This window comes from Engraulis encrasicolus, chromosome 7 (assembly GCF_034702125.1).
Source record: "Engraulis encrasicolus isolate BLACKSEA-1 chromosome 7, IST_EnEncr_1.0, whole genome shotgun sequence".
Classification (NCBI taxonomy): Eukaryota; Metazoa; Chordata; class Actinopteri; order Clupeiformes; family Engraulidae; genus Engraulis; species Engraulis encrasicolus.
The window spans coordinates 11,014,445-11,029,151 of NC_085863.1; the positions used below are offsets into that span (position 1 = coordinate 11,014,445).

At 44.1% G+C, this 14,707-nt stretch overlaps 1 protein-coding gene across 1 annotated transcript; it reads right to left on the reverse strand.

The window, feature by feature from the left end:
- Nucleotides 1-3,054: 3,054 nt before the first annotated feature.
- LOC134453355 (uncharacterized) lies at nucleotides 3,055-10,792 on the reverse strand. Its single transcript, XM_063204232.1, has 12 exons — nucleotides 10,646-10,792; nucleotides 10,066-10,408; nucleotides 9,498-9,581; nucleotides 8,902-9,027; nucleotides 8,606-8,731; nucleotides 8,335-8,460; nucleotides 8,073-8,198; nucleotides 6,156-6,281; nucleotides 5,474-5,599; nucleotides 4,785-4,910; nucleotides 4,009-4,140; nucleotides 3,055-3,397 (listed from the first exon to the last, which is right to left on the reverse strand). The coding sequence occupies exons 1-12, from the start codon at nucleotides 10,790-10,792 to the stop codon at nucleotides 3,114-3,116; spliced, it is 1,872 nt and encodes a 623-aa protein (XP_063060302.1). The 3' UTR covers nucleotides 3,055-3,113.
- Nucleotides 10,793-14,707: the final 3,915 nt, after the last annotated feature.

Consider the following 14,707-nt stretch of genomic DNA (forward strand, 5'->3'; position numbering starts at 1 on the left):
GCCTGACAACATGCCCTTATTATTGTGACAATTATGCAGGCTGCTGCTATTGGGATTTATCAGCATCACTTACGAACATTAACATGTTGACATGTTATACATTTTGGATATACTATGTAGGGCATTATGACATTCAGGGGACATCTGTTTACATTTTGTCTTTGTAGACATTTATGAAGGGGGGAGAGAGAGACAGAGACACAGAGAGAGAGAGAGAGAGAGAGAGAGAGAGAGAGAGAGAGAGAGAGAGAGAGAGAGAGAGAGAGAGAGAGATTGGCTGGGGTATTCACCCAAGTGAGTCAGATTTGAACAGTGGTCCCCCTCCTCAAATAGCCCATATAAGATGGAGAGAGATGGGAGAGCGCCGCCCTGGGTCCCAACCAAATGCCGTGCAGGTGAATGAATGAATGAATGAATGAATGAATGAATGAATGAAACTTTATTGTCATTGTACAGGTACAACAAAATTGGTAAAGTGCAGATGCTCACAGTGCTTAAAAATCAACAAAGAAACCTATATACTGTATATACACTGTATAAAAATAATTCAGATTTTAAAAAGTCAGCTGTGCAAAATTAAGTGTGTAGATTGCTTTTGGATAAAAACTGTCCTTTAGCCTGTTTGTTTTTGTACCCAGAGCCCTGTAACGCCTGCCTGATGGCAGCAGCTCAAACAGTTTATGTCCAGTATGGTAGGGGTCTCTGATGATTTGCTTGGCTTTCTTTAGACAGCGACAGGAGAACAACTCCTCTAAAGAGGGCAGGGTGCTCCCCAAGGAAAAAGGGCATCATTATCTTCATAGTCAAGGAGGGTCCCGAGGCAACACTGCTATTCAAAGTTTTATTTTTTGTGAAAAAATAAAACTTTGAATAGCAGTGTTGCCTCGGGACCCTCCTTGACTTTGAAGCCCATATAAGATGACTTAGTGCTCAGCACCACAGCAGACCCCTAGCCTAGTCCTGACCATCCCATAATACTACCATTTCATTTCGTATTCATGGTCTGGCAGTTGTTTGATCTGACACGATTGCAGGAAGTTTGCACTCGGTTCTGGTTTGAAATGATTGAAATGAGGGACTTTATTTTTCAATTTTCATGTGACTTTGCTGGTCCTGCACCCAGAATATTTTTGAGACGGATGTGTTTTTGTGACGGACGTGTGTGTTTTTTTTTCTTTACTGAACTTGAAATGATTGGACAGCTCTCAGTCCTTTGGTGGAAGTATGTGGCGCCCGAGGCCAGCAGACCCCAGGCTACTTTTACACATTTTATCTATTCCACATCAACTAAACATCAACGGTGTACAATATGGCGGCCAGCCTGGGCACAACAAATTGCTCATAAGCTTGAACCCACCAGTGCACTACACAGAGACCCTTGTATGAGGTTTGAAAGGTGACTGGCCAATGTTGCTGCACTAATATGAGGAGGTCATTGTTACAGTGGTTCTCAACCTTTTTTGAACAAACACCCCCTTGGCCTCATCACAAGCCTCCCAACGCCCCCTTGGCCTCATTACAAGCCTCTAAACGCCCCCCTTGACCTCTTCATAAGCCCGATAACACCCCCCTTAGTATTAAAAAAAGTGAATGGACCAATGTCCTCAAATGGCAATTAATCACAATGACCCTTTCAGCTCTATCCTTCTCAACGCCCCTCCTATCCCCAACGCCTCCTGGGGGGCTGTATTGCCCCCGTTGATAAACACTATGTTACAGTATGGCTGACAAATAGAACCCTTATCCTCTAGTCTAGACTTATATTTGGTTGTTTGCAGGGCCGTTTCAAGGTATTTGGGGGCCCTAGGCAAAGAGAGACTTGGGGCCCTTCTCTTCTTTTATGACTATTGGGGAGGGTTCCCCTCAAGAGAGAGATTTTGATGGCAGTATCATTGCACTTTTCGGTCATTGAATTTAGGGAGGTTTCGCCTCACTCACAAAGTTGTCATTGCTGTCATTTTGAATACAAGTACATAACCAGTCCTTACCATGGGGCCCCTTTTCACATGGGGGCCCTAGGTAATTGCCTAGTTTGCCTGCCTGGTTGTGACAGGTCTGGTTGTTTGCTGTTAACATCATTGTACCAGTATTTTACCAGGCCCAGGACAAACTAATCTAAATGGGCACCCCATCCAATACATGCCATGTAATGAGCACCCAATTCTGGTCTACCCACCTCTCCCTTGGCCCGTGACAACTAACCCTTTGTCCTCCTCCTGTCGGCTTCCCTGCCGATAATTACATTCTTCTCAATTCGTATTTGATTGTATGAAGTCAAGCTGTGGTGCAATGTCAATAGCTGTGGTTATCAATCCTGTTGAGTTTCCTCGATGGGTTGGCCTCTGTGTGCAGGCAAAACAGATTTAGATCAATCTAGCATGTATTTCAATGACAACAGAGGCATTGATTGCTTTCCAAGGAAGTGTCATTTTACTTAGGCTATTGTATGCATCCCTTGATAGTTGTTAATTCCATCCCTTGTCTACACGCTCAAATGCAAACAACCGCATGCACGGAAACACACACACACACAAATGCACGTGCACGCGCGCGCACACACACACACACACACACACACACACACACACACACACACACACACACACACACACACACACACACACACACACACACACACACACACACACACACACACACACACATAGGCATAACTAATTCACACTCTAACATGATAACATGCATTTTTGTCCAGATTATTCGAAGATTAAGACTTCCCAAATATAGCATTATTTCCTGAAAGGTTGTGTCTACGTCCACAGGCTAAGAGCCAGAGCAGAATAGAAGGCCACTTAAGGTACAACTGGTGCACTAGTCCTCTTCACGGGGTGTACTCCCCCTGGTGGTAACACTAGGAACAGCATTCATATAATGCTCCTGCTAACTGAATCTTTTTACGGAAAGTGCTGAGTAATTGACTAACATGTGTCCTCTCTACAAAAAAAGCAATTCACGTTTCTACAAAAATAAATAGGGCGCAAGAACACATTTTATTTATTTATTCATTTGCTGAAAACTGAATTTCAGGTGCTTCACTGACAGGCCTTTAAAACAAAGGGCAGGTCCTCAGTGGGCAGGTCCTTTCTTTCTCTCGCTCACATCGGGAAAAGAAGGAACCCGCCAAAGGTGTTGTGATTGTGTGAATCATCATACAGCTGGTAGTTGGTCTGCAGCCTCACATAGATTTTGTCCCCTTTGTTCACCTGAAGCACAGTGCCACTGGAGAAGGTTCGAAGCTGGCCGTTCTTCTCATGGGTGAAGATGTTGATGACCTGCTCCTCGTTCCTGTGCAGTATGGCACCAGTGCTGTACAGTGATGACCTCGAGGCCACAGTGTATCTGAAGAAATAAACTCCACTCACAGGGACAGTGAAGATGCCTGTATTGTGTAAGAAGGGAGACAAACAGCCCATTTAATTGGGAAGATGATATAAACTCAGCAAATGACTTGTATTCATATGTGAAGTATACAACGTGTATATGGCACATTCTCTGAAAGTGGCCCATTTTGCATTTGACACATACTGTATATTTTATAACTTACGTAAGCCACACATGCGCATTTTATGCACTGCATATAAACATTGTTTATGGAATGTGTATGTTTTCTTACTGATATGGTACATGCTATAACAGTGGAACACATTTTGAATAGAGATTTGAATAGCAATGCAAGTTTTTATAGGCTACACTGGAGCTTGATATGTGTACTAGATTTCTCCTCAGACGATAGACAAGCAGGTTTTCAAACTTACATTAATTTCAAAGATTTGCACGTCTTTGCTTTCCACTAACATTTAGAACAGAGAGGATATTTCCTCTTCATAACTGTAGTCATAGCAACTTATCATGAAGTGCAATATGTTGTTGGTAAGCCCTGTTATCATGGGACGCTTATGATTTGGTTTTGATATCCTTCAGTATTTCCAATAATTTGAACTATGACATAGGCCTATAACCAGGACCATACATAATACTCAAAAGGCTTACCTGTTTTTGCGTCATAAGCACCACCGATGTTTGCTAGAACTGTCTTGTAAGGAAGTGTATACATGGCGTTGTATGGGCCAAGGTCTACTTTATTTATCCCCAAAGCTGCTGAAAAGGCCACCTTTGGTCTGTCTGTTGAGGGACAGGATCAGACATCATCATGTTCCATCTTTTCTTTAAAAGTAGGCCTACAGTCTGTAGTTTTCAAAATGTATCCTGCCCATTCACAAATGTTGACGTTTTAACATGTATTTTCTAATTATTAAACTTATATTTACTGATCTGACCAAAGTACAGCAGGATTTGCAGCTAAAAATGTCTATGGTGGACATGGAGAAGAGCCGCCTATTCAAGTATGAAAAGTGTCATAATGAATATGAATTGATGGTGTTGGTAAATATATTCATGAAAAGAATAACATTACTAAATGGGCAGCATCAATCCTGGAAATAGACTGGGCACTTAAAATTGCATAGGCCTACATAAAATATTACACACTTCAAACAAATTAATTCGAATTGTGCGGCAATCTACAACTGTATCTATAAAAGGCACACAGCTACCTCGCTTACATGAGACATGTAATTCAGAATTGACTCAAATTAATTCTGAATAAAACTTAATTCCGCTTTGAAAACATAATGTAAATGCCTCACAATTCAGAATTAAATGAAAGTGCAATGTAAACCCAATGGAAATATTTAATTCTGAATAATTAATTCGGTATTAAAAACCATCATGTAAACATGGCGTGTGTGTATTTGTAGGCCCATTACCTGTAGCTTCCTGTGCTAGCCTCTCAATGATCACATTCAAGTCTCCCAATTCAGACTGGATTTCATTGATTTGGACATCAGTGGAGTTCCACATGTTTTCAAGAACATCTAGAGCAATATTCTGATCTGAAATTACAAATGCATAAACTGTGAACATTACAAAATCAATATAGAACATTTTTTAAAAACCTTATCCACATGTGTGTCACGGAGCACATCACTGTCTTAAACACGGGTTCCCAACCTTTTCCAACTTGGGGCCCCCTCGAAATTGTCACAAATGTTCGGGGCCCACCTCTGATCCGATTACGAATAAAACTCACATAAATCAGTAGCAACGCACACCAAAATGTGGCTATAATTTTTAGAATATTATTTCAAGGCCCACTTGGTATACCTTCAGGGCCCACCAGTGGGCCCCGGCCCATAGGTTGAAAATCACTGGTCTAAAACATTGATGTCTCACAGTACCATTGGTCTGGATTTGAGTCTGAATCCACTGTTGCCGGCGGTTACCTCTCACCTGCAGGGTCACTGACAGCTTCCCCTAGGCCCAGGACAAAGTCATCTGAAAGGGCCCCCTACCCAATACATACAATGTAATGGGGACCCATTTCTGGGGCCCCTATCTCCCTGGGCCTGGGACAACATACCCCTATGTCCTCCCCCTGTCGGCGGTTACCTCTCACCTGCATTCTCATCCCTCAGTCTTTTCAGCTCGGCCTTCAGCTCCTCAATCTCCACTTCATGCTCGTGCAGCTCAGCCTCAGTGTAGTTTGACCTCGCGCCAAGGATGATCAACTCAAGGTCTTGAACTGAAATCAGAAAAGAGGAACGACAATAAGACAAAGACAGACAGACAGACAAACAGATTTGGGAGATAAACATGAGAGGACAGACAGACAGACAGACAGACAGACAGACAGACAGACAGACAGACAGATAGGTATACGCAGGGCCGCTGACAGCTGTGGCCAGGCCGGGGACAAAATCATCTGAAAGGGCCTGGGACAACTGACCCCTTTGCCCCCCATGTCGGCAACAGACAGACAGATAGACAGACAGGCAGACAGAGATACAGACAGACAGACAGACAGAGATACAGGCAGGCAGACAGACAGACAGAGATACAGACAGATAGACAGGCAGGCAGACAGACAGACAGGCAGGCAGACAGACAGACAGACAGACAGGCAGACAGACAGACAGACAGGCAGGCAGACAGACAGACAGGCAGGCAGGCAGACAGACAGACAGAGATACAGACAGACAGACAGACAGACATACAGGCAGGTAGGCAGGCAGACAGACAGGCAGGCAGGCAGACAGACAGACAGACAGACAGACAGATGAACAGACAGGTGTACGTACGTCTGTTGTGTTCTCTCAGCTGGTCCAGTCCGTCCCTCAGCTCCAGCACTGTGGAGGCCTGCTGCTGTACCTGGCTCTGGGTGGAGTTCATCTGATTGGCCAAGAAGGTGAGCAGCACATCCTGAGCTGTTATCATTGGACAGTAGGGGGCAGCAGTGAGGTTACAGGCCAACTGTACTGTAAGTGCAGTACTGTATGTGCAACGATGAGAGTATTACCTGTGTTTTTTTCTGTATTTATGTATGCTACTGGGCGCCTTAATTTCCAGTAGGGGGCAGTGAGGTTACAGATAGATAGATAGATTGAGTGCGTTACAATATGCGACCTTGCCTCCTCCACTTGTGCTTGTCCTCGTCCCACCTCGTGGCCCCTCCTCCGTGGAGAAAACGATAAAGTTTTCCAGCTGTCAGCCTAGCCACAACAACTTTTGAGGAACTGTTTTTCATACACCAACCCAATTGCAAATGAGAAAAAGACTTAACATTTGAGCTTTTGTTAGATATTGAAATATAATGCTGTTGTCAGTGACGTCGTCATGACATATTACTTCCTGGTACGAGGAGACAAACACAAGTGGAGGAGGTAAGGTTGCATATTGTAACGCACTCATTGTTTATTTGTCCTTTCTGAAAATTGTTCTGTGCCATTTTCAGTGCATCTGATACAATTACAAAGACATTACAATAAACAAAAACACAATAGACAAACACAACCCCCCTCCCTCTATAGGACAAGAAGACAGGTTGACAAAAAACCCAACTTAAACACAGTAAAGTGCAGTTATTCAGTACAAAAGTGCAATGTGCTATTCAGTCTACGTTACAGTTGTTTTATTTAACATGGATATACTAGTAGGTATAAATGATCGGCGGGCTCTGTTTGTCTTAAATGAAGGCATCCTTAACCTCCTACCTGAGGGCAACAACTCATATGCTTGATGTAAGGGGTGTGAGAGATCCTCACATATAGTATTTGCCTTCTTTACCACCCTTGCTTCAACAGTCATGGCCATGCTATTTAGTGGCTGGCAAGCAATCTTGCTGCCCATGTTGATTATCTTATGAAGCTTATTTTTATTTACAACAGGGAAAAGTACCAGGCCACAGAACAGAAACATAAAATGCTCTCAACAAAAGAATGATAAAAAACCCCGCATCATATCCCTATCCACTTTAAAGGGACACTGTCCCATTTTTGGAAATAAGCTTATTTTACACCTCCCCTTGAGTTAAATAATTGGGTTTTACCGTTCTCCTGTACTTCCAAACGTTTTCTAGTTATGGCAGTGCACATTTCACCTCCAAGCTAACAGTTAACATTGAGTCCTATGAGACCAGTTAGCCGCGAGCTGGTCTCATAGGACTCAATGTTAACTGCTAGAATGGAGGTAAAATGTGCACTGCCATACCCAGAGAACGGTTGAAAGTACAGGAGAATGGTAAAACCCTATTATTTAACTCAAGGGGACATGTAAAATAAGCTTATGTCCAAAAATGGGACAGTATCACTTTAAAGCCACAGGCCTACTGTACTGTAAGTGCTGTACTATATGTGCAACGACGTGTGTAATATCTGTGTTTTTTCTGTATTTATGTATGCTACTGGGCGCCTTAATTTCCCTCGGGATTAAAAAATGATACTCTACTGTACTGTTATTAGGACAGTGGCATGGATGCTGACAATACCACACAATGCACTAATGGATACTGAGTAGTCCCACAACTATGCCTTCACCAGTCTTTCAAAAACTGTATTATCAGCAAAGTCTCCAAACAAGCAATACACCTACGTGTTATGAGTGGTAGCATACCGTAATTAATACATTAAAAACAAATGACACAACATATGTTTACCTGGCCAACAGTTGCCATGGCATTGTGTTTACCTGAATCACGGTTGCCATGGCGTTGTGTTTACCTGAGCCACTGGTCCTTATCTCCTCCATCTCCTCCTTCAGTTCACCTACAGCTGTTTCCTGTTCCTCCAACTTGTTGTCGGTGGCAACAGACTTGTCAGCAAGGGCCTCAATATCTGTGGCTTGGCCTTGTAACACAGGAGACACACAGAATATGACACGAAAGTCTGCTTGCCTGTCTACAGATGCGTCAATTTAGACATAATCCCATGTAATCCCAAAACAACAGGCACAGTAGGAAACAGTAGGGATGTTTTTCTTTACCTGCGTTCTCCTTCTGCAATGCCTCAATTTCAGACTCCACCACCCCCAGAGCTGTCTCCTGTTCGCCAACTTGGATTTCGGTAGAATTTGACCTCGTGAAAAGGTCATGGATCTCAGAGGCTTGGACTTACAATTACAATGGGGGGAAAAAAGAATAGAATATTTATGACAGCGTGTTCTACCTGCCAGACATCTGTGTTACAGTGTGAGTGCAGTGTTTTTTGGCTGGCTAGAGCATAGTTAAAACCAGATCCATGTTGCATGACTGTACCTTGGTTCTCTTCTTGTAGGTTGTCCACCTTCTCTGTCAAGACCACCACGGTGGTGCTATGCTGCTTCACCAGCTCCTCTGCTGTAGAGACTCTCTCACTCAACTTCTTCAGCTCATTGGTTTGAGCTAAAATGGACACACAATAAAAATAACAAATAAACCGAGGTGCACACAAGGCTCGTGTTGAAAAATATAATGTAGCTACTGGACACATATGATGAGGCCCTTCCCGTAGAGAGAGAATCATTGAACGAGTCAGACTGAAAGAGAACCAGATCCATGTTGCATGACTGTACCTTGGTTCTCTTCTTGTAGGTTGTCCACCTTCTCTGTCAAGACCACCACGGTGGTGCTATGCTGCCTCACCAGCTCCTCTGCTGTAGAGACTCTCTCACTCAACTTCTTCAGCTCATTGGTTTGTGCTGAAATGGACACAAAATAAAAATAACAAATAAAAACAAGGTGCACATAAGGCTCGTGTCAAAAAATAAAGCTACTGGAGACGAATGTGAAAATGTAGCTCCAGTTTTACCCACTGACTTCTTTTGTTACTTTTGTTACTTTTCAGCTACAATGTGTAATTTTCGACGCAAGCCTTGTGGGTGCCTCATTATTGTTATTTGTATTAGGGTGTGTGTGTGTGTGTGTGTGTGTGTGTGTGTGTGTGTGTGTGTGTGTGTGTGTGTGTGTGTGTGTGTGTGTGTGTGTGCACGTGTGCGCATGTATGCACGTGTGTGTGTGCGCGTGCCTGCGTGCCTGCGGTTTGGGGGTTGTAAACTCCACCTTAAGGTGTACTGCTTTGATCATATTCAGTGTAGCCTACTTTAGGGTCTTCATCTTCATAGCTGAGATCAGTTAAATGAGTCAGTTGTACTGTGCGTATGGGCCGTACCTTCATTCACAGTCTGCACATGCTCCAACTGCTCTTCAGCTGCCTTCAACTTGGCCTCCAAGTTCTTCAGTTGAGATCCTTGAACTAAATGAGAGCATTCAGTCAAGTCATTCGAGTGTAGAAGCAGCAGTACCAGCTTTGCATTTTAAACACATTTACCTTACCTTAGCTAACCTTAAAATAATATCATTAAAATATCACATATAAGTAGTGTATATCCAAATACATTTGACTATAGTTGTGAAATCACTTTCATTTTTTGTGAAGTGTTTTAAATATGTGACCCTTAATGCTGCATTATGGAAGACTAGCAAGAAAACTAAAAGCTTTGTCTCTATTAAAAGACTTACTATTATTATTATTATTATTATTATTATTATTATTATTATTATTAGTAGTAGTAGTAGTAGTAGTAGTAGTAGTAGTAGTAGTAGTAGTAGTAGTAGTAGTAGTAGTCGTAGAAGTAGTAGTAGTGGTAGTAGTAGTAGTAGTAGTATTCATTTCAAGCAAAGGTTCATGATGTGTGTAGAAGGCCCTACTGACATCACATCATATGCCTCCACTATACCTGTATTCTCCGTCTTCAGGCTGTCAATCTGTTTCCCGTTGGCCTGTAGTTGCATCATGGCCACCTCTAGCTTCATCCCCAGCTGGGTGATGGTGGCCTGGTGCTTCTCCAGCTCCTTCTCATTGGTCCCCGCCCTGGCCTCCACCGCCCTCACGTCCGCACCGACCCCATCCAGACGCGCCGCCTGTTGCCCCAACTTCATGCCCTGGTCCTCCGCCTGCCGCTCCCCGGCCGTGACCCTGGTGCCCAGGGCCGTCACCTCCGACTGGGCCGAGCTCAGCGCCATGGTGTGCCTCACCGCCACCTCGCCCAGTTTCTTCACCACGGCCTGCAGCTCCCGTACCTGCAGGGGCATAGCAACAAATTTTGGGCCCTATGTACAATCATCTCCAATGGGCCCCCCCCCCCCTCCCCCAGCCGGAGGTGGAAGAAGTACTGAAGTTGTGTACAATACTTAGTTACGTTCCACCTCTGCTGCCCCCAGCCATATATCTATGTAATTGGACTGTGTGTGGGCCCCCTACATGGGGCCCTAGTGACTCAGTCACACTTTACCCCCCTGAACAACACCCCTGCGTACCTGGGTCTGGAGGTCAGCTTGTTTGGCGAGGCCTTCCTGCCTGACGAGGGGGAGTTCATCCTGGGGGAGCTCTGCTGCACTGGTAGCCTCTGCCCAGCACCAGCATAGCAACAGCAGCAGCAGCGCAGCACATTTAGCCGTCATCATCCTCACCACACAGAGAGACCAGAGGGATCAGAGCGGGCAGCCAAGGGGACTGGGTTTTAGTCTTTCTCCGCTCCTCCTAATATACCTACACAGTCTTCCTAATCCTAATACAGATAAAATATGCCTGCGAGACAAAGATAAGCCATGTTTGTTTGACATGATATGAATGTTCTCTGTATAAAATGTGTGGGAAGCTAACAAGCTGGTTAAACATTAGCATGAAAGTGTTGGAGTAGTTGGGAAGTTGGAGTAGGCCATAGGTAAAAACCTTTCATAGGCTTTCAGAGCCAGACAATTTAATATGATATCAACTAATATGTTGTAATTTCTTCAACTTGTAGTCTGCTTTTGAAAATAGGCTTGGCAGACAGGCAAACGATACTGCAGTATTGGCTCTAATAACTAAATTAAACTGTACCATGTAACTATACTTTGTAATACAGGCCCGTGGATTACTGATTATGGAAAATGTTTTGCAGCTACTGTAAGTAAATCTGAGATTTCTTCTTTCTCACAAATTATGTGTGCAAGGATTCTAAGCGTGACTGACATTATGAAAGACACAGATTTCTGGGGAGCTGGAAAAAGCACATTACACCTGAGTTCACAAGTTGCATTAGGAGTTCTTAGAATCCAATTTTTTGTGTGCTAGGCCTACTGAAATGAACCGAGACTCACATCAAGAGACATGGAGAGGTAGGCCTAAATATCACATGGAAAAAAGTAAAGTCTTTGTAACTTTGCCTCTGTGTAATACTGTGAGTCTGAACGTGTATAAAAGTGTATTTCAGAATTGTCTGTATAATACTGTATTGTACTGTATTGTCTGTTTACATGTAAAGGGCACCAGCGCTCCCTCTTGGCCAGTTGGATATAGTCAGGAGAGAGAGAGAGAGAGAGAGAGAGAGAGAGAGAGAGAGAGAGAGAGAGAGAGAGAGAGAGAGAGAGAGAGCTGCCTGTGAGGGTGAGGGTGAGGGTGAGGGTGAAGATGTGGGTGTGGTGGTGTGGTGGGTTCACTGCGTGTGATCTGGATACAGTGCAGTGTGGTGTGGTGGGTGGAGGGTATGGGCGGTGGGCGGTGGCAGAGAGAGTTTATGGGTAGTACGAGAGAGGAATCTCGCTACTTTTTCCGGGTGGTACTGTCCACTAAGTGGCGCCATCCAGACAGCGCAGAGGAGCGCCAAGGAGCGCAGAGGCTGTTGAAATGAATGGGGTCCCATGGAGCTCAACCACGATGCTGCCATTGCTTTGGGAGATAATTGGTATCATCGTTTCATTTTATTTTTCCAAAAGGCAGGATAGATTATCCTTTCAAACAGCAGTTAGTTTGAATGTTTAAACTTGCTGGATCTTTGTAAAATACGTCTTTATTGTCAATATGACGTCACGAGTGGCTTCACACACTGCGTTTGGATTGGTCGGCCGGCTGCATTGCTGTGATCACGACGGCCGTAAAGCAATTTTGTTAGCAAGATGCTAGCGGAGCCTGACTCATAAATGCCAAAGCTGTAGGAAATCAGAAGGACATAACTCCCAGGTTATTGTACATTTCATTGAAATCCACATTGGTTTCTCAGAACTTACAGTAATATTGTCAAGTTTCAGCAGACAGCGAGCACAATTGTCAGTTATTAGCGCCAGCCTTATGAGCTCTGCTGTCTCGACAGCGCTCTCTAGGTGAACTGCAGGCACGGGTTTGAGGGCGAGATTCAACACTGTATGTAAACCCACTGTGGCGGTGGGTTCACTGCATGTGGTCTGGATACAGTGCAGTGTGGTGTGGCTCTCAGTGACATTTCTCCCAGTTGGTTATCTGGTTGGAACTGGAAGAGAGAGAGAGAGAGAGAGAGAGAGAGAGAGAGAGAGAGAGAGAGAGAGAGAGAGAGAGAGAGAGAGGGGCAAAGAGGGCACGATTGCACTGGTGCACACAGATGCTTCTCCAGTAGTCACCACTAGTTAACTCATCATTGGGTACAGTTACATGATGTTTTTAAGTCCGATTTAATAGATCTGATTGAAATAGATCGGATTAAGAGTTATTTTGCGACATGTATACATGGCACTTTCACTTTCAAATCTGATTAAACGTCTGGGGAAAAGAAAGCATTGCTATTGGACTGAGGACGCATGTGCTGAGCGAGCCAAATAAGGCATGGGGGCGTGGTCGCCAAACCTGTGTACCAAAGAAAGTGGATGTAACCAAGAAGCGTCATTTTGTTTCCTTTCCGGTATCCACTTTATGTCGGGTGAACGCCCCTTTAGGAGACCTTCGGTTAGGAGACCTTCGGAGTCCTGAGGTTGAGAATCAATGAAGTCCCCTTAGCGCTGTAGATGGCAGTAGCGCACGTCTTGCGCAAACACCTCAAAAAGAGAAGAAGAAGTAGGGGACAACGCCCCCTTTGGAGACCCAACTTGAGCACACGCTTTTGCATTGAGTGGGCGTGGTTTGCGATATCTTTGTTTGATTCAGTATTTTTGTGTGTACTGTGAACTCTTTGTACTACCGGGACAGCTGCTAATCTTCTGCCCGAAAATGAATTCCCTAGGGTCGGACTCAAGGCTTGGGACATGCCCTATGGGCTGGGTCTTTCAAAATGCTAGTTAGCTTACCCACCTAGCTTAGAAAAACGAGTGGTCAAAGGGTGATGTGGAGTAACTTTGTTGTGCTTCATTACTTCGTAGGGCACTTTTACATCAATATATGGAAGCTACAACATTAGCCCCATACGACTTTGTTGCTGTCGACCAACATAGACGAAGCACGTGAGCGAGAACTTGTTGTCACGATGTGGGGGGTATTAAATACAGCGCATTTCAAGTCGGCCATAAATATGAAAGAGACGATGAGCTCGCACCAGTTTGCTCTACTAACACACCACGTGTGAGGAGTGGGGGGACAGGCAGTCAGGAGGAGCTGAAGTGGGGACCTGCGCAAACTTGTGTAGGGGTGCGAGACAAGACTCATATACACATGTGAGTGAATTGTTGACCAACCAGTTCATGGGCGCGTGACCTCGAAGGCGGTCTGCAGGCGAGCGTTGAAGGGAATAAGCAACTGCAGAGGTTGCAAGATCTGACTGCAGTCGCATTCATCCCGCGATAGTTTGACACCATGTGACATGTCACCTCATCGACGCAACATCACCAAAATTTTGAAGTTTGAGAGGAAATCCAACCGTCATGCAATTTTTTGAGCCAGAATGCATTGCTGTCTAAATGCGCATACAGCCGTTGCGGTATCTCGAATAAGCTTATTTATAGCTTATTTATAGTCGCATGTAGGAAGTGGACCGGAAGCCCGACATTTTTTCTCACTGAATCAAAGAGCACGTGGTCTTGGTGCCATCATGTGGCCAACAAGCATGCGTGGAACGGCTGGACTTATTGTTAATTCTGAATAAAAGGTTATATGACAGAGGAATGTGTTTAATCGGATTCAAAAGAGGAATCAACCTACTTTAATCAGACTTAAGTTTTAATCTGAATAAACTTAAATCCGGTTAGGTAAGTGTTTCCATGACATTTTTAGAGTGGTATTAAGTTTTAATCAGATTTAAAATGAGTTAAATCAGATTTAGATGTCTCATGTAAACATAAGGATTGAGGTCACAGCATTTAAGACAATTCAGCATTATCACAACAACCTTTGTATGGTTTATGTGATTGCATTTATTGGTGGACAACACTGAGTGACGATCCATGGCCATGTAGGCCTACTGTATCAGGTTAATTGCCCAGCCAGAGTCATCATCAACAACTTGCCAACTTGCCAACAAATCATGCCTTTAACTGCTAATTTAAAACCAGGGAACTGGGGTAAACTATGAACTCTTGAGATGCTGTTTCCACGTAGCTGGATATATTTGAAAACACTGTGGTTTTGGCCTTCCGTTTCCATGTAAACAGAGTTTTAAA

Bases quoted from the DNA above. Each gene is read 5' to 3' on its own strand.
- LOC134453355 (XM_063204232.1), bottom strand. From the start codon at position 10,792: ATGATGACGGCTAAATGTGCTGCGCTGCTGCTGCTGTTGCTATGCTGG. The intron at 9,028-9,497 runs GTACGGCCCATA...TGTCCATTTCAG, and splicing joins TGTGCAGACTGTGAATGAAG to CACAAACCAATGAGCTGAAG. The intron at 8,199-8,334 runs GTAAAGAAAAAC...CTGTGTTACAAG, and splicing joins ATTGCAGAAGGAGAACGCAG to GCCAAGCCACAGATATTGAG.